The sequence below is a fragment of the Varroa destructor genome, unplaced genomic scaffold (genome assembly GCF_002443255.2).
Source record: "Varroa destructor unplaced genomic scaffold, Vdes_3.0 BEIS01000004.1, whole genome shotgun sequence".
In the NCBI taxonomy this organism is placed as follows: Eukaryota; Metazoa; Arthropoda; class Arachnida; order Mesostigmata; family Varroidae; genus Varroa; species Varroa destructor.
Genome location: NW_019211457.1, coordinates 31,547,800 through 31,570,067, shown reverse-complemented (window position 1 = coordinate 31,570,067; position 22,268 = coordinate 31,547,800). Strand labels below are relative to the sequence as shown.

The 22,268-nt window shown below is 44.3% G+C and overlaps 1 protein-coding gene and 1 long non-coding RNA gene across 4 annotated transcripts in view; one reads left to right on the top strand and one right to left on the bottom strand.

Moving 5' to 3' along the window:
- Positions 1-4,917: 4,917 nt before the first annotated feature.
- On the bottom strand, positions 4,918-17,803 carry LOC147756086 (uncharacterized). The gene is made up of 2 exons (XR_015326049.1): positions 17,399-17,803; positions 4,918-5,897 (listed from the first exon to the last, which is right to left on the bottom strand). It is a non-coding gene; the product is annotated as an uncharacterized LOC147756086 (long non-coding RNA).
- The window catches only part of LOC111248870 (XK-related protein 6-like), a 59,662-nt gene continuing 42,941 nt past the window's right edge, over positions 5,548-22,268 (top strand). For all 3 annotated transcript variants that reach the window (XR_002672706.2, XM_022801917.2, XM_022801913.2), the window contains exon 1: positions 5,548-5,917. Coding sequence is in view for 2 of the 3 variants with exons in the window: in XM_022801917.2 (XP_022657652.1) it covers positions 5,548-5,917 (370 nt within the window). In the remaining variant the exon portion in view is untranslated. The remainder of the gene's footprint in view (positions 5,918-22,268) is intronic.

The following is a 22,268-nucleotide window of genomic DNA, read 5'->3' as shown; positions in this document are numbered from 1 at the left end:
TCACAGAGGGCATTCGATCAGATCAAAATGCTGCTTTTGCTTTCAAGAGAACGCGATGCACACGACAGACAATCATCGAGACCCTGGCGCGCTTTGCCCGCGTTCGCCTAAACAGCGAAGCCATGCTTACAATCATCGATAATACGAGTGCCTGTTCCTCTTGTCGCTGCTGCATGACCGGTTGCCTGTGGGAGCCTGGAGTGTCGATTTTAACCAGCCCCTACGGCTCCTACATGCATCAACCCGACTTCGGCTGTCGAGGCCAGTATTTCTGCAGCAGTCGGTAAAAGCGTTGTCGGAAGCCCCAACAACTACAAGTTGCGAGAGCGGTAATACGGAGAGCGCTAGCGATGGAAGCTCACAGAAAGAAAACAAGCCGGCTTTTTGTTACCTTCTACTACCCTGGCTTTCTAATCAGAGCCCATTTATCTGAGCCTCTTCGACGACATACCGCCGAGATAGACCGAAATGTCGTGTGTTTGTCTCACATATTTCCAGCAAACGTGGGACTCTAAACGATACTTTTGCGGGTGTTGATAGAAGAAGGAAACCCATCTGCAAATTTGGGCTCTACATAAAGGTCCCTCGGGACACATACGAGTCAAAGCTATATAACCGATAAACGTAACTTTGCTCATTACAAATAATGGATTCGCTAAACAGCGAACTTCACCGCTGGTCATCCACTACCCAGGGCTAAGTAGTTCTGTCAATCAATCTTTAACCATGACATTTTGACGGAGCGCCGCTGGAATAGGTGCTGTTAGGGCTCACTACATGTCCAACTTGACCCTTTAAAAATCTACGTGGTACCCACGAAGTTGAGTAAACAAGAAGTTAGCTGACTCGTTAATTTGTCTAAGCTGAAGGGGACCTTTGCATTGAACCCTCCAAAAGACCAAAATAGGAGAAAGAAGGAATGCAGCTCCAACGATCGGAACCGTTAGCTTCCTAATGCTTCTTCATTATCGATCGATGGCATACATACATACTTACGCACACATCCACAACAGCGCAAACGAAAGTAACACAACGCCCTGCTCTTTACCAGCTGTTCTTCCCACACACCTGACGCTGCACGCGATGCTCGAACGCGTGGTTCGTGAATGGTAGAAACAGGAGCACAGCAGCAAATGAACCAGCATTGCCAACGTCAACAGCATTTGGTTGTTCTACTTTGCTCGGCAGTAGGATTGCCTAAACCTACGATGCTCAGCTGACGGACGGAGACTTTGGTCCTTTTCGAGTGGGGGCACTACGCGTAACGGACTAAAGGGCAACCAATCGAAACGCTGCCTGGAGACAAAAACGAGCGTGTTGCAAGGACTAAGAGCTAGAAAAAGAAAAAGGGTGCAGCAAGGAAGCGATGCTGCACATGGGACGAAATGGATAGTCGAAAGGAATTGGACGGGGGTGGCGTGAGTCGTGACTGAGAGACAAAAGAAGGGAAACAGCAAATACAAGATAGGTGTGTGGAAATTCTGGAAAAGGAGAGCAGGGTGGAAGCTGTGCTGGCCCCCGTGAACGGTACTCTGAACAGCACTAGTCAAGAAGGGCAGCCAATACAAAGAGGCTTTATGAAGGCAGGTGGTAGGTGGAAACGCAGACCAGAAGGAGAACAAGCCTGTAAAATGACGCAAAGACTGCTGGTATTAGAAAGTACAGGGACTTAAGTATTTGAAGGTGAGGAAGGCGGATAAAGAGGGATTAGATTGTCGAACCAAGGGACGGAAAGGACCTCGAACACGGCTCGAATCGAAGTTGCCCTAGCAAGCAGAGCCAAGCGCGTGTACAGAGAGAAGTCCTGGCAGATGCGGAATGGCAGATGATACAGCTCTAAGTGGGTGACTGCTCAACAGCAATGACTGTTCACAAACAAGTTTAACACCTGGCTCTCTTTATCTCTGTCGGGTCGCTTGTAACGTACGTTTGTAACATTGGTTTCTGACAGGCTGAACGTTCCTTGTGTTATCTCTCTATTTTACTGTACATTCGCACACACACACACACACACACACACACACACACACACACACATACATACACACAAAGACACACCCACACACACACACACACACAGACACACACACAGATACAGATACATACACACACATTCGCAAACCGCCAGCTGGTGCGCAAGTTAGAGGAAGGTTTCTAAAAGCGGTCCATAAATGCAGCGGTAGTGTTTGGTTTGAACATGCCTATGGGCATAGCCCTATTTCCGTTTTTCTTCCTACCTCCGTCGACGCCGAGTACTGCACCCTTATTGTCCAATCGCCGAATCGAGGCAAGCGGAGCAGAAGTTACTTCCAATTTATACATTACAGTTTACCCCACGCCCGTTACCGCTCTATCTCAAATTGCCATGGTTTCTGCTTGCCTTCAGCTGGGCTCGTCGGCTGCTTGACAGACGGAATGCATGCACAGTCTTCTGTTAGTAGCGTAAGCCAAACTGAAAGATGCAGATCTCATTTGAAGGGTGCGCTCGAATATCGAAAACGACAAGGAAGATCTTGACAACACGTGGACGAACAAGTGAGAAATTCCAGTCGTTAGCTTACAGCATTGTATGAGGGGGCATCGCTGGTGCAATAGCCGGTTGTCGCCTTGACTGTGCCTGTTGATGTCAAAATTGTGCCTCCAGATCAAACCAGATCGCTGTTCGATAATATAGGTCCTCTTTATATGGCCGAAATGCAAAAACGGACGCTAGCGGAAATTTTGTGGAACTTATTATGATCCAACCGCATTCGATTACAAGGGTGAACCTGTTGTAGGGCAGTCAACCAGCAAAACGGATAATAGCAGCGCATTTACCATTATAACTTTACCGATATATGCAAGTGGATAAATAAATTCGGCTGTAGCGACCTGTTCGCCGGTGCCGACGTACGTTACGTATTAGTGGTGGGCCGATTTGCGATTCCATTGACCTCCTTGTTGCACTTACACAGACCGGCCGACTCTTAAGGCGGGCTGAAGGATGAGGAAGGTATTGCCGGGATCGTTGGCCTCTTCGCCAGCCAAATCTGCAGCACCAGTGTGTTCGGTGGTCGTATTTAGACACCGCATCGAAGCAATAAGCTGCAAACGGCATCTATTCGTATTACCTAGACGACAGATGGTGTCGATAGAATTCGTTTGCAGTTAGGCAGACAGGCGCAACTCCCAAAGATTCGTCTTCGGCATAAACTCAACCCAGACTTGATCGTCAGTCAACGCAGTCGGCACTGCACTCTGCCATCTGAACGCCTCTGACAAAGCCCCAGGGATCACGTAGCAGGGGATCCCTGGCTGAGCTGGCCGATCGAGTCGAGCTCTGCGAGGTTATTCGGCTGCCGGCGTTGTACTGCTGCTGCGGCTGTGAGCGCAGCCTCGTTTCACTTATCTTCCAAACACAGTATCCATTCTGTCATTTTCTATCGACGACACAAGGGGCTCATCATGGCAACATGAGCCGAGGTAAGGCATTGGCAGGACGACACAGGACGCGAAATGAAGTAGAGTGGGACAAGGTGTCATGTTGGTGAGTGTTATCATTACCGACTTCGAGGCAAATAAACTAGCCATTGAGTAGGGGTAGCGGGGCAGGCCTCGTAAGTGAACGGAGAAGAGAACAATTGGGAATAAGCATCAACGCCATCGCCAGGGACTATTGTGGGGGCCGTTGACGGCAGTAGCTCTGATGTCGTAGTATGAGCGATGAGCGACAACGGTCCTAGTGGTGTAGATGCTGAAGCTTTCGAAGCAGCTGGGCCACGGGGTGTCGCCCTGATATATGTTAATAGGGGTATAGGAGAAGAAGGCCCCGCCTCGAAACCCGTCTAATTCCCCAGGCAGCGAGCCTGGTTGTAGCGATGTCGGTGCTTGGAGTGCGCTATTCTATTCAACTAATGTTCTTATTTGTGTTTGTTCGAATTGCCCTATTGGCAAGTACAAATATATTAGTCTCGGGAATATACTGTCGCTGTTTTCTCTCGCCTGACTAAATTGATATACTTCCGAATGTGATTGCGTACATGCCAATAAATAGCTTGGCTAGAGGTATTGGGATCTTTTTGTTGTCTACATCTTTTAAATACATGTGGCAGACAAACAGGCTTAAGTGGTAATCGTTCATCTCATGAAAATGCAGACAGTTTTGACTTAGCCAGATGAGACGAGTAGAGATTTAGTGGCTGTGTGTGTGTGTGTACTGCTAAAGAAGTAGCTACTTTGTGTCAACGAGAAAGGTTATTTGAAAAAGCTTCCCAAAGACCTATATATCTTTAAAAATGGAACGCTTAACTTCAAATACTACCGAGTTTAAAATACATCCAAATATATCAAATGAGGCGAGAGGCGCAAATGTACATCATTGTATACGTTCAAGATTTGCGTAAGTTGAAGCGATCTCACATTCGATCATTTCGTTTAAAGGAAATTATTAACTCGGGTATAATTCTGAAGAGATCGCGAATTAGATCGAACCGCATCCGGGTATTTTCATGGCCGCCAATATATATATATATATATATATTGCCTAAATTATAGCTGACCTAATGGTTTCCTGTAAACGAAAAAAATACTGAATACTCAAATACAACAATTTCGTACCATTGCCGTAGGGAGCGGAAGCGTGTGTAGCTTCGATGCGCACAAATACCTGCTTTGTAGATTGGACACATACGATGATATACGCTTGAGTATCTTACTTATCTTGTTTCATCTATTTAAAAGTATTTTAAGTTCTATTGAAGTTAAGTCTTTTGCCTTTCTCTACGGTCTTTACGATGCGATCTCAGTTGTGCGAGTGAATTTCGGCTATTCATAGTCATTTGATAGCTCGGTAGTGGGTGATCTTGTAGGTAACGAAAGAAAATATCTTATTTCATTGATTGTGTGTTCTTCTCTTTTGTAATAAAAAGTCAGTGTACATATATGCCATCGAACTTTAGTAATATTTTAGTTTTATTAATATTAAATAAACTAAATATAAACTATTATCTTACTTTAATCCAATGTACTACAATGAATGTTACATTTTGGGCTTACTACTCGAATAACAACTTTTTATAGGAAAATAACGGCGATCCGATACTTATCATGGCGGGCTTTTCAAATGCATTAAACAAATTTTCCATTTCAATTCAACCCAAGAGTACTTTAATTTATGATTGTATCCATCTATTAACCTGAAATCCTCTATTAACATAGAGAAAGGAGCACTCACGGTCAAGGGATTACTATACGCAAATATTTCACCACATTATTATAGATGATTCTTGTAGTATATCCTTGTAGCAAATGAACGTTACCGGGCTCCATTCGAAAGCGTTGTTCATCAATTCTATTTGAACTGCTTCTTCAGCACAATATGGCGGCAGTTTCTCCGGCTATTTTCATGTTACCTTGATATTTGTAACGTTTCTAAATTCTATTTGTGTATATATAAACATAATTATGCAGAAACGCCACTAAGGTCTAGCATTTAGTTTCCTTTAAATTTCATCTTGATATTACAGGAGTCGTGGCGGAGGCCTGGGACGAATCGTCGTTCGCCGTCCAATGGTGAACAAAGCGGATGAACAGCTGGAGCTTGAGGCCAACGAAACTCTGCCATTGCAGCTTCGCGCGTCAATGGCGGCCCATTACCCACCACCAGCGCCGTCGTCGGGTGGCGGCGTTCCGGGAGTGACCAGCTCAAGTCTTCCTGGCGTTGCAGGAGCCTGTATGGGCGCCATAGGCGCAATGGGCGTCCGAGTAGGCGGAGTTGGACAAAGTACCCTGACGAAACCGCTTCCACCACTACCGTCGATAGCGTCATTGCCGAGACATCAACACTCTCTAAGCGGCCAACATCCACACGGGTCGGGCTCGTCACGTGGGTCGCCTCCGAAGCAACCACAGCAGCATATCTATCAGGACAGCCAATTAGGTGAGTCAATTGTGCTGACGATAAGTTGAATCTCGCGTTTGGTTTCTGTATGTTTACGGCACGAATTGGACGTGGACAGGACGTATTTGTTTTTAGGAGGTTCACGTTAGTGTAGTGCTAAATATGGTAGCGTAGCTCGTATTCAACTTGTTTCAAGTGTTTTTCATCAGCGATGATCTATGCATAGATAGAGCTTGAATATACATCTGGTTAAAAGCAACTTGAAAATGACCGCAACAAAAATATAGTTGCATAAAGTTCTTTAATACAAACTTCACACATCCAAGATTCTGCTAAAATACAACGTCCATAGGGTGAATTCCCTGAATCATTTTCACGGCAGCCATTCATTTTAATCAGTTTTTGGCTACTTCGCGCGTACATCTGGGCCGGTTTTTGAAATGACGGCACGGATAATGTTGTCCTTAAACGTGTCCGTTGTTCATGAGTTGCTATACCATATTTGACTTGCTAGATATTCTCATTAAAAAAAAAGGTCGACCGAAGTAAAATGAGATGATTTAATAAGCTTTTCTATGTCATTTAATCTAAGGATCAGCCGAACGCTGACGGTATCCTTTAATAACGCTTACATCCAGACCTGCTGAAACCAGCTATCTTGTGAATACTTCTCAACTATTTGGGATAGGAAAAAAATAAAGCCGGGGACCATCTCTTAGTAGCGAACGGGGTTTGAAACTTTGTCAAAGAACACCTCCGACCCACATCACGCACCGAGCAGAAGTTTTTTGGTCTTCGAATTTCTTCATCGATATACTCGGGATTATCGGTATACGATAATCTGACTAAATTTCATAAAAAATATCTGCACTGCTATTTCACAGATACGGGCAAATGTACGCGACAGAGTGGCCGAAGCTGGATGAAGTGAATAACTGTTATCCCACATCATTCATGTTGCACTTGAGTCACATTTTAAATGTATAAAATTAGGGAATGATAAAGGAAAAATTATGTAAATATGTTCAGTTGTTTATTGTTGGCATCGCCTTAGTGTCGTTTCCCATGAGATGATCGTTCCTTCCATTTTTCAAGTCATCATAATTTTCACATTGCGTCCCACCGCCTACGCAGTACAAGCGTTACAAACGAACTGCTTACTCTATTGGATTCCGTTATTTATGATGACAAAGATGAAGGCTACACGCTTCGTGGATTATTTCCTCTCGAACGTTACCATTTTCTGGAATTATGAAACTCGCGCGAGTTCGCGCTTCTAAGTCCGCTTGTCCAGATCATCCATGCAAAAATTTGGAATTGGAGTACATTGCTCATCTTCCTTTAGCATTTAAAACCTATCCTTGGACAGAGTAGAAGCAGCCATAGGCACTCTGGTTGGCTGAAATGTAGGGACGTCGTGTTTGAGATTCACCGAGGCACCATAACACCCTGCTAATGGACACCATATCCACTAAATCCTCGAGGTAGGGCAAAACGATGACGGCAACGACGATAGTTGAAGATGCACCAGAAGATGTATGTAGCAAAGGAGGCGTTTCGGGGTCAAGACGATGAACTCTGGGCGAAGGCCCCTCCCGGTAAACGGTGGCACTGTCGGTTCGCGCGTGCGAAAACAAACACTCAAAACAGCCTAAAGGCTGCCTGTGCTTCACTGCAAAGCAAAGCGGCTTGCCTACCTGCTCGAAGAAAAAAGCTTATCATTACATAAGCCTTTGCTACCGGGTGGGCTGGCTTGGGCCGTGTGGGACTAGTTAACCATACATATACGGATGGTGATATGGAGTACTAAGTGCTTGGACTGCCCTCTCAACTTGGACTGCCGCGTCTCAACTACGTCTGTGTCAATAATCTACCTTTCGTAAATGGTATAAGTGATGTCTGTGCAATGGCGAATGCTTTGATGAAGCTAATCGTTTTAGGCTATGTTTTAACTAAGATGGACATGAGCACATCAAAAAAGTTTCGCACGTTTTGAGGATCATGTCATGAGGATTTATTTCGAGAATAATTTGCCATAGTAGGAATGCAGGTAGGATAAAAAAAAAAAGTAGTAATTCTCTATAGGAATTGCACTAATATAAAGTACTACTCTTATTCTTTGTTGATTTATACATCTGATCTGCACAGTAACTTTTTTTGTATGTCACGAAATCTGAACGGCATCTTGGTAGGACAGTCCTTTAACTTCAATTGCAGCCGAAGCCGCTTTACTTCACGCAACCCCTTCTATATAGCAATTGAGGTGCATATGTAGAATAAACGTAGGTATGTGAGGGGTAGAACAAATGTCAGAGGTCACGCGTATGGTTGACATAACAGGGTATGCCGCTAATGACAGCTGAAACAGTGATACGAAATTGTACGGATGCAGGAAAATAGGTTTCAAGGTAAATTGTTGCAAGGGTCGTAGCTGTACGTTACGGTATTCTGCATGCCACAATAAATAACATAGAACTTAACAGTAGTTATAAAGAAGGACAGATGGTGACAGGAAAACCTCGCTTTAAATGAAATCAAATCGATACAATTTAACCGACAAATAATCGTGAGCAACAATAGTCTAGACGTCGGTTGCATGAATCTGATATTCGATTCGCCTGCTGCAGCTTGATAGTTTTTTTGGCCCCTTTGGAGAGTCATACGGTTCTTCTACGATAATTAGAAATGAGCTACCCTAAACGCTTCAAAGACCCTATTCAAACCGATAATCGACTGTGTTTGTTAAAGGGCATCCTATCACTACGACTTGTACCTGGTATATCATTTAGTTAGAAATTCTCTAAAAAAAACTGCGAAGAATTGCCTTCTCGGAACGTCTTGTCTTTTTATTGCCATGACAGTACATGTACTTCTAGCTTGTAACAACACATCCGGCAGTTTAAGGGTATGTGTGTCCTAGTCAGTTCTTTCGCGTGTTTTACGTGCCGTTATGTTTCCTTTGGGTATACTGTGGTCATTCCTACTTCTTCGGTTGTCTCCAACATAACGTCTGACTTTTCAGCAGACATCTTCTGCTTCGTTTTTTCGGAGCGAAGGTTAATAGCACGGCGCGTTGGCCGGCGTCATCCTTTTGTTGGCTCTCGACCTGACGTTACGCCATCACTTACGCTCGTGAGGGTCCGTTCTCCTTTTGCTTCGGCCCATTCTTGCGCTTCGCTACATCAGCCAGCGCGAACCTTGCGATCCCCGAAGAAGAAGCTCCCTATAACAGCCGTCGCTGGCAGAGGGGGCTTACTCCGTCGTGGGATGCCCACAGAGTGGTCGACGAAGGGCGTGGAAAACAGAGGGGGGTTGGCGTACGACTGGAGCGGCTGTTGATGCCTCTTCAATGGGTAGGAAGGAGCGGGAACGACTGTCGATGGCATGAGCGGAAGAAAAGGCGATGCAGAAAAGGACGGATACAGGAGAAGAAAGCTTCTGGCCCTCTCTTTAATTTTCGTTGCTTCGTTAGAAGGAAAAGAGCTCATTTGTTCCCTACTGCCTACGCCGCTACTATTAGCAGCGCTCGCTACGAAGAAACCCAATTCCCCTGATGAGCTTTCTTATGGCTTGAGGTGGTCACAGTTGGTTGGCTACGTCGTGCGTTCCACTTTGCCGGCTTTCCTTCACTCAGACCATGAACCAGTGGTGCCGTAGAGCGTAAGCGTAGTTGGCGCCCCTCGATCGCGCGGCGGCGTTCGCCATCCGGTGCCCACGGCCATAGCCATGGTGTCGCTTTCCGGAACAACAGTTCTCTTATGGCTTCTAACACTAGTCTCATTCTCGAGCCCCCATAGCACCCGATGAAGCTTCTATCTTCTCGGTATGCCGCCATCACCGCCACTACGTTGTGCGCACCACCCGTGCAGTCCGCCAAGCGCCCACAACCTCTTCTCCGATGCGGGCGGCCAGCGAGCGAACCTTCTGCAGCCGCTACCCTTGCGGCTGCTAGACTCCCTACTACGCTACAGCGTCGCCCTCTTCTGTTGCCTCCGCCGTAGCGATCGGACATCATTTATAACGCTTATTAATTCATAACATACTGCCGGCAGAGCAGGGTCCTTTTAGCAGAGCCGTTTCTAGACCGGGACCATATCCGCGGTAACCTACAATTCGCTAGCGGCTCGTTGGTCTGTAGTTGGAACGGACTATGGAGACAGAAAATTATAAGAAAGAGGAAGATACGCGGGAAAGGGATAATAAGAGACGACCAACTATATATATGTATAGAGTTACACAAGAATCTGTACCACTATTCCACGGTAGTGTTCCGCTTCCTTAGACCTCCCCGGTCCCAACCACAAATCCAGTCAACTGCAAGCGCACACGAGTACATTGTCGGATATACTGTGTTCTATAACTTACCCCAACTCTGACAGGATCTGCTCAATTCACGAGTGTTCATATACATGCCTGTTTTTTTTGTGACAGACCTATGCACGCCACATAGGTACGACATATTGTCTTCATTAGCTGAGGTCCCCGCAATCGAGTCTTTACTTTCCTGTCGCTATATGACATAATCGAAATAACCTTTTTTAGAGGAATGACATCTAATTAGTCCGTAGCAGACGAACTGTTCTCGTACTTTTTTCATACAATTCTTCCGCCGTTGAAAAAAGCATTCACAAAAAGATTTTTGCCGCGTCTCGACATCAATAGAGTTTTCCGTGATCGGAATGCTGTTGTTATATAGTGGTCTAAGGACGAAGGTTCTTTTCTGTTCTTTCATTGTGTACACTGTAGCCGCGTAGTGCCGACGGCAGAAGCCGGTTGAAGCGCCCCCTGATTGAAAAACAATGGTGCAATACAAGATACTATGAAGTTCCGCTTTGTCGTAAACTGTCTGTTGTTGTTAACTATAGACTGGCACCGTAGAATCTAATATGCTGCGAGGAATGCTCCAGGATAGCGTTCAAGCGATTAACATTACATTCATCCCTCGGCGCTTTAATTGCGAGTGCGTGTAACGAGTGATACTTTAATAAAGTTACTTTTCCTTTTATATGAATTGGCAAACCTGGAAGAATTGAATGGGATCGCCTATTTTTGTTAGCTGACCTAGCATGGTAATGAGTTTAACTTGATGGTTTGTTCTATCTAGTATACAGCTGACGTTAATTAGAACGGAAAGGTGGTCATACTTAATTTATTTTAACGTCCGCTTTTTTCATGTTCCTCCTTTATAGGCGGAAATTTAACGAATAAAAATTTTCGAAAGAGTACTATCCCTACCATTTGATACCGCAAAAAGCGGTAGAAAACTAGAAGTAGTATTAAGTGCCGTAAGGTAAGTATGACGCTCAGAAAGTCTTTCGTCTTCAGTTTTGTCAAAAGAACCTATTTACGCGACCTCGAGGTTGAACCGCAAAATTCCGTTGGTCGGAGATTTCTCATCTAGCGTTTCCGCTTCCCTCTAACACACACACACACACACACGCAAACACACATACATACCGCGCGTTACTTCGTATTACAATTAATTACATTCATTAATAACCTGCTAGCTGACTGAACCCCCTACTTTTGTTCGATGAGAAAAACTCCCCATCGTTCTCGAGTGTCAGATGAAGGTCAGAGGACGATTCGAATTAGAAACGGCAACTTGCCCCACTAAAATAGGGCCCCTGAGTCCGGTCGTTCGGTGGTGGTAAAACGCTACTACTTTACCTTGTGAGCAATCCTATTGAGTTTGTGTATACAGAATTATTTATTAGAGCGAATTGTTATTTATTTGACGTGTCTACGATACGAAAACGGCGCACGAAATAAGACTGTTGCTTAGACTTGTTACGCACTTGTAACGTATTATATGTAATAAATTCAGCAAAATGCACAATGTTTTATGTAGATTATATAATCATTTGCTGGCATTTTTACAATACGACACGGTTTACGTGACAATATGGCCGCAGTATAAAATTGTGACTATGTAATTAAATCGATTTGGATTGAAAAATGCGCTAGTACATTCAGTTGGTGATTTATTTAAAAGAAATATGATTAATAAAATATTATTAAAATTAAACCCACAAACGGCTCACCGCTTCTGGGCTACTGTCCAATGACTAAAAGATTGGTTTCGAGTAATAATAATCTGTTTGTCGCCTTGCCTACGGCCAGTTCCGGCCAACAGAACCCGAATATACAAAAGGACGAGCTTTTTTTATTATTATTAAGAGTTAATCAATATAGAATATAATGACAGTTGCCCAGTATATATATACTGCAAGTGCTTTGTTTGTCTTCGTCAGTGGATACTGCTGCTGCTCATACCGTAGCTGGGGTCAGCATCTTGACATTTATCGGTAAAGGGAAACTGCATCTGGATCCGCTGGTCCTGATGCCTTAGATTTTATATGGTTTTTATGTCATAACGTTTTCTAATTCATCCTGGATAGGCTGAAGAGGTACGCCAGGAACAAATATACTCGTATAACTACTATAGAGGCGAAAACACGAAAAGGGACCATGGACAGCACCCTCTACCTGCAGCTCACATTACGCACAAGGAAACAAAATAAGAAAATTCGACTGCTTTGTCGGATCCCGCCTGCTCCCGTACTCTTGAATAGCCTCGCTAACGACTACTACAGGAACTATAATTGGTGCAACGGTAGAAGGAGCCGTTAACAATAACTCGTGCAGTGCTCTTGCAGCCATTACAAGTCTCGGGGATGCCAAGATGCTCACGGCTTGGCAGCGAAATGTTACAGCCAAGCAAGCCGACGGGCTTGACCACTATCACTGGTTCTTTTGTTGCTCTTGTTAGTGTGACCGCTATTCGATCAAACCCGAGTAGTGGAAGAGCTCTGTTGGATGTTGACTGGTGTCCGTGGCAGCCGTTTAGTTCTCTGATGGGCAGCTGCCCCCGTGCAATTCTCTGACGATTACCATTGCAGGGCAAGTTGCTCAACCAAGATCGTCGCCAAGTAGAGCGCGTCAATATAGGCGGTAGTAAGTGGTGCTACCATGACGCTATGACGCCGGCTACGCCATCAACATTGCCGCCCAACAAACGAACCGAGCGAGTGAGCGACCAACGCCCTCTGCCTAACAGTGTTCCTGAAGATCTATGGGATTTATGTAATAGATTCGGTGCCGGTGGAAGCCGCGACGTTGGCATGGGTCCGATGCTGCCTGCTTCGCCGTACTCGCGCTTATTCCGTAATGCGGTCGCGGTGGTGCCATAGCAGTCGTCTTTTGTTACCCTCTCACCTAATATTTCGCTTTTTCTCTGTCCACTGTCTTTCTAGGACCTCACTTAGTTTCTTCTTCTTTTTCTTTCTTCTATATATTATCGTCACCGTGGTATCCTCTCTTTTTTTTTATCTCGCATTTTCGGTCACGTTCACTCTCTCTTAAACACAGAACGCTTGGCATCTCTTGCCATCTAGTCCTTTGATGAATGATCCCATTTTAGCAATAGCCGATCTGTCGTCTGCTCCTCGCTCCCCCGGCCCCGTTCCTTCCCTCAATCTTTATCCGTCGCTCCGAGGGAACGAAAAGTCGATCTTTTTTTTCGCTGCTCTCCCGTTGCTCTGCTATCGTCGGAGTCGCTGCATTGCGAGACAACGCAATATCTCGATCTTAGTCTGCCTATAGTTCCCTCACTTTTTTCGGGGAACGTCCGTTCTCGGCCAACGACCCATCGCCTTGTCGCTTATAGCCTGAGTAGAATGGATGAACAAACGCAAGCGCAGAAACTCGAGCTGTGCACGCCAGCCCTTGCCCAGCGTGTCTAGCCCATCGGACCGACGCAGACTACGACGACGACGAAGATGCCAACAAATCAAAGTTAAGTGACGCGGCAACGGCAAGGGCAGCGGGAAGGCCGAAATTACTGTCAAGGACCACTATACAGGCCGCAATGATTTCTGAGAAAAAAGCATGGAAGCCTTTTGCGGACGATGTATAGACTCATTTTATGAAATACGTGGTAGCATAAAACAAAGCGACGGACCCGTCTCATACGCGTACGAAGTACTTTATAAGTATTTTGTGCCAAAAGCAACCATTTTATTATGCTGTATTGTTATTTTTTTCTGGGAGAAATTTATGGTTCGTAGATCTGACTGTCATTGCTTAGTCCGCAACTTGACGACTTGAGAATTTGGGAACTGAGCCTTGTCGAATAATCCCGACAGAACAATATCGGCCAAGATCAGAAGCAAGCCGAGCAATATTCGCCATTCATATCGTTGGTGAGTAGATTCCTTCAGTCATTACTCTGCGGCGCCGCTAGCCCAGAAGCATCCTTGTGACCCTCCGATTAAGGACGCTGAGCCAGTAAGCTTTCCGCGCGTGGCGGGTCCTGTGTTAGTTCTACTAGGCCTAGCCGCGGACAGCGGAAAAAACTCAAGATCAATATGGTATTCTGTCATATCTGTCCGAAGGCTATTGCCCATGACCGATCATAGCTGTCGCGATGGGTGACGTCAATGTCATGCAAAGCTGTATGTGCTTACTATATCCATTCGTTTGGAGAACAGTCTTAATAGTGGATATACAAGATAGAGGATTGTATCCGTTATAATAGATCTCGGACAACTTGCCGAGAAATCCCTTATACTTAAGCGGTAATCGTCCATTGTAATGTTAAACAGGTATATAATAACTGTCTTTGTATCAATGAATCAAGTATGCTTAGCGTACCTGAATCGGCCAATATGATTTATTTTCACTGAACCGTACTCTCTATTTCTTTTCTTAGATAAGGTACACTTTAGCAGAAAGCGCCTAAAGTTTGTGCATTTGTAGTTGGAAATGATTAGTAAGCTGCTAAACTTTAGCCTGGGTTATCTGGTTTGAAAAGGCATTAGCAAAACTTCTGTTGCAATCCTATTTCTACTGAAAATGTCTACATACATGCAGGCCTTCAAGGCTTTCCTTGGCTCAGCTCCGTGATAACGGGAACGCAGTTCATGAAATCCTTTTTTGATCCGCTTCTGCACTTTGCTCTATCATCACCGCTTAGTGCTATTGTCTGCCCACAAGCTGGTCTAGATCTCAGGTTCGCTAAACAGCTTCTAAACAAAGCTACTTAAATGACTTAAAATTCATGACCGACCGTCGCTGCAGATGCGGCCTTCTTACGTGCAACGTTGATTCGAGGTTACCCGTGCTTCAAAGTACTTGAAGAGCAGGTTGAGTTGGCGGACAAATTCAGCTTTCCGTACATCGAAGCCTGAGTGGAAGATATATAAACAAAGCCTGTCTTCCTACTTAGGAACTGCGTTTTTCTGATCTGAGAGGTGAGGTGTCGTCGGGCCTAAAGAAGCTAAACTATTCCATTCGTTTCTCTAGCGGCCTTGCTTCACAAATATGGTGTTTGTGACGAAATCTTGCTGGTGGCGTTGCCAAAGAAAAAAAATTCAACTTGAACAGGATAAGGGCACGACGAAAACAGTGCAGTAGTCCTCAAGCCTCAATGGCCTAGACAGATACATTCACGGCGCTATTTAGCTAAAGCAAGGCACTGGACATGCGACTGGCGGCCAGGGGCCATAGGAGGCAGGATTGAAGTATGTGGTCGACTGTAGCTGACATGGTACCACTACCTGGTCGGGAACCGGCGATGGCTGGGGAGGTACTCAAGAAATGACGTTGCCGTGGCTCTTGGCCAGCGGACTGATCCGGCCAGCAAAGCCTTGTCCATTTCAACAATTGTGAAGCAGCCGACAGCAGAAGAAGTGACCGGAGAACGGAAAGTGGGAAGAGAGGGGGAAAGTAGGACAAACGATGGTTGAACAGCTTCTCTGCTCACGTCGTCCATAAAGAATATTTCACCAGTTTCCGTGGCGGCCTTCAGTGTATGCTCCGATAGATGCTTGGAAAAAAGGATGGAGCTCGTTGAAGGGAAATACCAAACCGTTCTACTGAATCTTACCGGGGTGGCAGGACCGAGTCTACCCATGGTCAGCAAAAAAACCTAGTTGGATCTATGGGCCGTGGACAAAAGTGTGGTAGGTAGCCACTACCAGGCTACAGGTTAGTCTAGAATATGGATGGCGGGCCAAACATAGACACATAGCAGGGCTAAGCCCAGCGAAACCCAACCGCGGCCCATTTTTTCCCATTCAACCCATTCTATCACTACTGCGTGTTTGTCTACCTGTTCGTACTGTAGCCGGCTCCTCTTCCTTTTTTCCGTTTTCTTTGTCCTTTGGACTGCCGAGCTAAGGCTGAAACTGCTGCCCAGCTGTCTGTAAGGCAGCGGGACGAAAGAAGGGAGCCTACCGACTACTGGTGGTGAAGGCAGGCCGCCATCAGCGTTATTGTAACAAAAGACCTTTTCCTCTGTCCACCTTCACTGGTGGTATAGTGGGATGCGCGTTAAGCTACCTGAACAGCGACATACAGGCCTAGCTGGTACGGGACCAAAGGTAGGATGAGCCTGGTCCTGGAATTAAGCTCAGGGACCTGTCCCAGGCTTGCTCCTAGCGATCTAAAAGTTGTTCCCCCTTTTTCGTCTGTCCTGTTTTTTGAGTCATCCCTCTCGCCGGACAGTCGACGCCACAGCCGCAGCCAGGAGGCAGTGATAGGTGAGGGAACATAGGTGGAGAAGAGATCGTAGTGGCCTTTATGGGTGATAGTTCAGACGATGCGGCAAAGCGCTCATGCTATCGTGCACACCACGGTGCTCAGGGTGGTAGGTGAACGCAACCTGTAAAACTATAAGGATTTTGTCTCTAGAGGAACTGGGAAGGGACCATTTGGAGAAGCCGTTGCTCGCCCAGTCGCGACAAATCTGCCAGTGTTACTACTCGTTTTTGCCAGAAAGACAAATCTTGCAACTTGTAGAAGTGAATTGGTTCTGACATTTTTGGAAATTCTTTCTATCGCAAGCCTCTCCTACATAGTTCCCTTCTAATGTTCTGTTCAAACACTTTCTGCGACGTGTCCCAACAACATAGCGGTGAGCTTATCTATGCATTCTTTTATGATGCAGCGGAATCTTGCCGCACGAACGCTAGGAAGGAAGCCAGAATTATTGGAAGATGCATACAATAAGTATACACGCATTGTTTGGTCGCCCTCTGGGAAGCCTTCACGTCACCCAATTTTGCAAGACAAATTCCGAAATAGAAAAATCACTGGGTATAAAGCCTGCTTACTCTATCTTTTATATAAACAGGAGATGCTGCCGTATTCACATTGAAGCTTTACAATCTCTGTCGTATCGAATCCATATTATTTGCATATATAAGAGTAATTACTCGTGCAATAATAGTTAGTTTATAAAGAGTTACATATATATATATATATATATATATATATATATATATATATAACCCAAGCTAGTGCTCTTAATATTCATAGTACACTAATATGGTATTTATAGTGTTTGGACGAAGGTACACGACAAATGTCAACCTTAACAAGACGTGCACTCAATTAGCACATTTAACTGGATTAATTAATCAAAAGCACAAAGGCACTACAGCTCTCTGTATTTATGAATATGAGCATACATCAATGAAACAAAAAAAGAACAAGAATATGTTCGGTATAACTTACAATATGGCGCATACTCTGTAAAAATCCTCACATTCTCCTCTGGCATGAAGGTTTTAAACAGTTATCCATTCAATAGTTACCATTATGATGATGGCCGATGGCAGTATCGCCATCGTAGGATTTCTACGGCGGCCATTACCACAAAATTTAAAACTCAACGGCAAAAAATTAGACAAGTGACGTACGACTCCTCGATTCTAAAACTGGGCAATGACGCACTTTCGCCTTCAATTCCCAGCCACTGGTCGTACTGATTTAGGCTAATTGAAGGGAGCAAAACAGGCTGTACACCAACGCCGATATAGCAATAATACCAATAACGGCAGTAACCGGCCTCAAAAGCGTTGGGAAATGGAAATTTTGAAAATATGCACCACCATTCTTCCTGTTTCGTGCATTGGTCGACATTTACCTCCCTCCTTTAGGGCAAGCTCTGTTTTGTATTAGCACGAGTGTGTGCAAGCGCAGTGGGCTTTTAGTCTTGCGGCGAGGCAGACAGTTACCAAGCTACCGTATTTCTCTTTTTTTAGCTTTCTCCCTACCGCTAGAACAAGGCCTTCTCAGGAGAAGCCTACGCGTGAGCACGCGTTATGGCAGCAGCAATGGCACCTTCGAAAAACGCTTCTCGCGGTTGCGCTCTGCCCTTTCTCCAAATGCGCCAGTTCCTCAACCTCTGCTCAGCGCCTTACAGCACCTAACTATACCCACGCACTCCAAATTTTTAGAGTGCTCGAGCTGCTATTGCTTCTTGGCTTTCGTTAACTCTCATCGGCCTCGATCGGTAGCGACCGCTTGAATTTTGCGTTACAGACTCTACCACTGTGGACAACAATTGCTAGTATTTAACCTGACTCAACCCGCAGCATTGCAAGGGCATTATAGGACTAGCGATAAGCTTTGAATCTGCCCTCGCTGCTGTTCTGGCCTAGTTCTCAAAAGATGTCAGCCTTTTCGGACCTATGTCTAGTATTTTAGGCGTTTCGACCTACACCAAGCACCTACGAAAGTATACTTGCGTAAGCTGAAAAGTATATACAGGAAAAGCTCGAAGGAGTGAAAGCTTGCAGTTTTAAGAAAAGTGGGCTTAGAGTTCATAAGGAAATGCAGACTAATATTTGAAGACACTGGGAAATCTTTACGACGAGTATTTTGTTTGTACTGGATTTTTGTGACGAGCTGAACAAGGTGCTAGAACACGAAATGTACAAACATCAACGAACCTACGAAAATGCTACGATGTTTTAACCATGACATTACGCGTATATTAGTTTTACGTAGTGATAGCCAGCTTCGGCTTTTCAGTAGCTACACATTATAATATCAATTTTTATCGACGAAATGGGCAAAAATGATGCTTAAGCCAACCACGTCAGCAAATCAATAACAAGAAAGAACGCCATTTACCGACAAACTGTCAAAAAGGCAAAAAGTCAATTTGTCTTTTTTTTATTGCAAAATCGTCGTTGTAAATAAACGTCGTTTCAAACAGTAGACCAGTAGCCCACCGTACAAAAACATTTTTCTATTTTTAATTTTATTTAGTAGTAGGTGCATATTTAAATTAAAAATAAATATGTTTGTCTGAATTTCCATATTTTAAGATTTCGGAATACCAGACCTTTCCCATGGTTGACTTACATTCCTAGAGAAAAGTTAACTAATAAGTTGTATTTCCGTCTTTAGCGAGATATACCCGATGCGCACTCATTCCATCGTCTAACGTCAAGCCTCATGCCAGAAACGTTGGCTGCACTAGTCCGCTTTGTGAATTTGCAAGAACATTCGCAACAAACCTATAACGCGTACCATTGCATCAGTATTAATCGAAGGAATCTACACTTTACTAGTTGTCTCTCCACTTTACCGGTGATAACCATTTTGAATGGTCAGACAAAAACCAGACAAGGACTTTTCTCACAAAATATTATTGATATATAATATATATCAAACATTTATAAATGGCGCCCTTCACATTCACTCATGTATTTCTATGAATACTTATTACTGCAGTCAAATTCGCTTGATTCTATCCAATAGGCTGCAAGCCTCGTGTTTCCGATAAAGGGCACGCAAACCATGCTGCACCGTTGTTCCAAGCCGTTGGGTGGAACTCGACTGAACGTTTCAGTTGAAGATAGCTGACTGTTAAAATGCCGGTCGACGCAAATGGGAAATATTTACTCGAATAGGATGTTAGTAATGGCTAACAGGAAGGGTATCTGCAGCTTTCAAAGCTTTATGAAGAGGAGGGATATTATGGCTTGGATCCTGTCCAGGTCACGAGGCTCGTTTTTTTCTGATGCTTTGACAAGTACATGCAAACTAGTACTATTACGAAGTCGGTCATGACATTGGGTGCGCACCCTGCAAGGTGTGTCCTGGAAAAGTAGTGGCGAGGTGTTATATTAGAATTATGAAGTAGACTGGAATGGTATGCAGTTGGAGAAAAATCGGACTTTTTGAATAGAGAATGAAAAAACGGTTATATCTTTTGTTATGTAGTTATAAGATTAGTTATTGAAATACTAATTTTTATTCTAACAAGGACAAACTTAGGTTCTGCTAATATATGGCGTTAATACTACGGCCGTAATAACTTAATTGTGGTTGTTCGAGAGCTTCAAAACGGTCCATTATGTCTTTGCTAATGTTGAGGGTACATTAACCTAGCATTTCTAGAAGTGCAAACCAAGATAGATGACACGTTTGTAAATCTCAATGCCTATCATGCATCCACAAAGTGCATACGAGATCAGTTTCTCTGAGTGTCTGTTTTAGAAGGGTTTGTTGTTCGCTTAAACTAGGTGGAAGGGCAAATACGGAACGTAGCGATTGCGAGCTTGCCCTACCAAGTTGTGTCTGTTTGTATCTTTACGAAATTCATTTCACAATGTCCTTCAGCTGCCCGTTACCCCTTGCCGGGTAATTATGAACCAGATTGTCTGGTCCGCCCCGTATGGCCATAGGTTTTGCTTGCAAGCCTGAATCTCGACATTCTCTCTGATTCGCCGTTGTCTGTTCTCCATCAAGGAATTTTACCAAAAGAGAGAAAGCGGGGTTGGATAGGACAGTCAGAAGGGCCACAGAAAGCACCAGCCTGAGCAAACCCGGAACAAGTTCAGCTTTGAGAATGAAGGCCAGAAAACGAAGAGGACCAAAGGCCTCTCTATTATTGCTATAACTAGACAGAGAGTGAGCTCAAGCTTAGAACTCTGTCAAAATCGCCTCTGCCGAATGTCTCTCGCTGTCCGGTTAGTTTTCTTGACATCTCATACGGGTACTGACGACAAGCCCACCCTTTCCAGCTCCAGTTTGGTATTGCTTGCCTACCAACCGGCAGCACTCTGTGGTAGAGGACCTTTGCGTCGTACATGATAGCAGTTCCGTTGCATGCTGCTTACCGTAATATTGTGCTAGGCATAATTTTTCCTCTATTATAGGGATAGACGCCCTTGAAATACAGAACATTACACTACTACGGGGAAAAGGACTTTAGCTGGGAAAAGCCCTTGAAGTAGCGTGCAATAGCGGAGGCAAGAAATATTTCTGATAACCGAGGGTCTAATGCGCACCCGCCACTAGCGTCCAAAAGTAATTCTACCTATTGTTCCAAGTGGACCGGATAAGTGAACGGTCGACGTGGGTTTCTTTCGTTTCGAGTGCGAAGCGAAATGTCGCTAATGTTTTGTAGAAAAAAAGCACGACCGCCTCCCGTTTCAACTGTCCCGTTCGTCTTACCGTCCGAGTGGAATTAGGAGCAGCGTCCGGAATACTGTTGTATATAGCAGGCTCTCTTGTAGAAGTTACATATGAGGTTGCTATCACAGAGCAGACGGCCTCGTATGCTATGTACAGCGCTTTTTACTGGTGTACTGCTCTAAAGATATTTAGCTAGCTGTCCAGTGACTTGAAATGTGGAGCAGTCAATCGAAGGATAGCTGATTGAACGAACAGGTTCACGGGTAACGTCCTTCGCTATTCTGGGCAGCTCCCATATGCCCACCCAAAGATCCATTTGACCATCGACTGGTCGAATGGATCTTTGGGTGCTGAGACTCATATAGGATTTCTAACCTCTGCTAATTGTTATATAATTGGTGCTTCGTATTTCTGAAAACGTGTAACATTTATGGCAAGTAAAGCGCCTAAAGAGGCGAGGTGTTTTCTCCTTCGAAAAAACGTTGTACATCTGTTATGAAGCGAAAAAATGCGAAGAATTATTGTTTATTATTATATTTCAATGTTCTCCATAAAATAACAAAATAACAAGAACCCATTAGCAGGCAGACGATTGGATTATGCACGAAAGAATACGGCACTTTTTCTCATACTTTGTTTTTAAGATTGTACCTAAATTAAAACAGATATTTTTTACAATTGCTAACGCTTTCATTCTTAACAATTATCTTGGACCAATGTAATATCACTCACCGCGATCGCAGTTTCAATTCGGGACCTAGACTACTCACCGATATTTTTTACGATATACTTTTATTTAATACGCATGGCCTTTTTAACATTAATCGTGTTCTGAGCAGTATTTCTAGGTTCAAAAATTTCGGGTTAAGAATAGTCTAAAAGTCTCAAAATGCAGGAGCTTGAAATGGCTAAAAGTTCAAAAAGTGCAAAAAGTCTCAATGAAGTTAATCGCCTGAACTTCTCAGAATGACCCAGATAATAATTCACATTTCTCTCTTTTAAACGGTCATATGTTTCTGTGCTAAAGTCCACATGTATCAAAAATGGCATTTGAGCCATTTTGATACATTTTTGAACCCTTGAAATCTAAGACTTATTGAGGATCTTCCGGTTTGTGTCATGGGAATTGTTTTCGAATTCTTCAGAATATGCACGGAAATTTGTAATAGCA